The sequence below is a fragment of the Watersipora subatra genome, chromosome 3, assembly GCF_963576615.1.
Source record: "Watersipora subatra chromosome 3, tzWatSuba1.1, whole genome shotgun sequence".
NCBI lineage: Eukaryota > Metazoa > Bryozoa > Gymnolaemata > Cheilostomatida > Watersiporidae > Watersipora > Watersipora subatra.
Window position 1 is genome coordinate 73,521,049 of NC_088710.1, and position 2,320 is coordinate 73,523,368.

At 38.8% G+C, this 2,320-nt stretch overlaps 1 protein-coding gene across 2 annotated transcripts; it reads right to left on the reverse strand.

Moving 5' to 3' along the window:
- On the reverse strand, positions 1-1,719 carry LOC137391384 (dynein light chain Tctex-type 5-like). 2 transcript variants are annotated; one of them, XM_068077840.1, is made up of 3 exons: positions 1,605-1,719; positions 1,164-1,341; positions 1-431 (listed from the first exon to the last, which is right to left on the reverse strand). In XM_068077840.1, exons 2-3 carry the CDS (start codon positions 1,332-1,334, stop codon positions 162-164), a joined length of 441 nt encoding a protein of 146 aa, XP_067933941.1. In that variant the 5' UTR covers positions 1,335-1,341; positions 1,605-1,719; the 3' UTR covers positions 1-161. The 2 variants fall into 2 exon arrangements, with proteins under 2 accessions (XP_067933941.1, XP_067933942.1); XM_068077841.1 differs by having other exon boundaries at positions 1,643-1,691.
- Between the last annotated feature and the right edge of the window lie 601 nt (positions 1,720-2,320).

Genomic DNA, 2,320 nt, shown 5'->3' on the forward strand with positions numbered 1-2,320 from the left:
TGTGCCAATCATATATTCAGAGTTTTTCATTCACACTCATAACAAGGATACAAAATATAATGAATGTTACGATATGAGCAAATAAAGTGCCGTAAATATTTCAAAATGGCTGTAAAAATAAAAGTGAAATATCGACTATTCATTACTCATGTAGTGCTTGCTCACTCGGCATAGAGCCCGTATAGACAGCCTACAGCGTATAAACTAGAGTTCTTGAAGCTGCCATCAGCATAATTGTCAAACTTGTCATTCCAGACGCACCTGCTGCCCATAGAAAGGGCAGCATTCTTGTTTTCCACGATAGTGACTAATGAAACAAGCTTATGTCTTCTGTAGCCTTCCGACTTGACTCTCTGCTTGATCATGTCTGCTAGTTCTTTGCATTTTTGTGCTGCCAGTTCCGGGCTGTACTCTTTATTTTCTAGTTGGTCCTTTCAACAAAGAACAGTTTGTGTTGCATAAAACACTAGAGCCTGTTACTGTATGTAGGTGTTAACGTAAATACAACCAAAATGTTGAATCAGGTTAATTTATACTGAACTCAAGATGAGTATATGTTAACTTCCTTCAACTCTAGTTCTATTAACACTGCGCATCTTTCAATGCTTAAACTGCTGTTAGCTGTAGGTCTGTCTACCTACATATAAATATATCAGGGCAACATCTGTAATATGTAAATATAGCATGCTTTTGTCATGTAGTGTTCTCATGTTCTCTAGAGAAACACTGCCAGGACTAGTTTTTTATAAGCTACCTTGGGTGGTCCTAACACTTATCAAGGGCTTCTTCTGGAACTGTCAGATTAACCCTAAGGGATGCCTTTTGCAACACGTCCAGTCTGACAAAACCAGGTAACCATTTCACTTGCCCAATGTGCCCATGTTAAAGATCACGGGCTTCCAAGTTACGGTCTAGATCCGAAAGACCCAGCAATTTGCGGTTAAAAGCTTGCTGAAAGCTTTTTTTCAGATCAGCATTGGGCAGGGCTCAAACCTCCAACCCCATGGTTGAGAGTCAAAGACACTACCCACTAGGCCACCCTCACACCCCAATATATAAGTATAATATATATCTATCAGTACAACCTAACGGTTCACTCTCTTGCTTTGCGTAGCTAAAGATTACCATGAGACTCACTATATTGCTGATCACGGAATACCGACCTGCAGGATTTCATTGATTATTTTTTTGATCGGAGCGCTTGGGAAGGCGTCGTCTGGCTCGAGTTTGAAGGTGTTCTCATATTGCACACCGTGCTTGGCGCCTTGTCCAATATCATGGGGGTGGCTGCGCTGTGTGCTGGCTGATGGATGTGACTTCAACGCTTTGGCCATTGTAGTTCTGTAATATAAGGAAAGAGCTTAACCATAATATGGTTCATTTATTAAAGTGACTGTTTCGGGCTTTGATGATGTGTTTAACAGGTTCTCTCTATTACACCAATCACCCTTCAATTCTACATACTTCCTATTTTCTACTCCTTCCTTTTATGGCTTCAAAAATACTGCAGAATGCATACAACCACTATCAACAGATATTACATAATCATTGCATAATGGCACTCCACTAGAGAGCACTTTATTATATAACTCTATAACTCTCACCAGAAGGCAACTTGGCTGGTGAATAATAAAGTTCTTACATGCGAGAAAATGTGAAACTTGTTACTCCTCTAGCTGGTCGACTTGAGAGCTACACATGCGCAATAATAAATGTTCAAGCCTGTTACTAGCCAAAGATACAATCTGAACACTATTGTTTAATTCAATGATTGAAACAATAGCCATGACTGGTGTCAAAAAATTACAAATTACGCGTTGCTAACTCCCTTACAAAAGGAATCAATAGAAATTAAACAAAGGTACAGTTATAGGCTCAAAGACTACACATAAAACGCAGCTGCTTATAGAATTCACCTCTGAGAATGAAGGCTATTGCAATATTAACCTCTTCAGCACAACTCCCATATTACAACTGGGCCCATAAACTATTTTTATCCTTATGAGCTTAATGTTCGTTGTAGTAAAGTTATTAAGGTTAGATTTCAATTAGTTCCGTTTTTATCTATAAATTTGAGATTGCATGTTTTTCTTGCGTGATGAAGTTCATCATTTAATATCTAGTCCGGTTGTTCTTAACCTAGTGTAGGTTCAATTGAACCCTAGGTGTTTGGTGAGTTAATCACAGGGGTTTGATAAAGGCCTCGTCAAGGCAACAACAGAAACCACTCAAATTTGCAAAGTCATTCCTTTGTGCAAAAATACATAATTTGTTGCGAGTTCATGCATTGTATCAGTTTTGTCCCTTGAACCCTGTGATA

Bases quoted from the DNA above. Each gene is read 5' to 3' on its own strand.
- LOC137391384 (XM_068077840.1), bottom strand. From the start codon at position 1,334: ATGGCCAAAGCGTTGAAGTCACATCCATCAGCCAGCACACAGCGCAGC. The intron at 432-1,163 runs GTCGGTATTCCG...CTTTGTTGAAAG, and splicing joins TAATCAATGAAATCCTGCAG to GACCAACTAGAAAATAAAGA.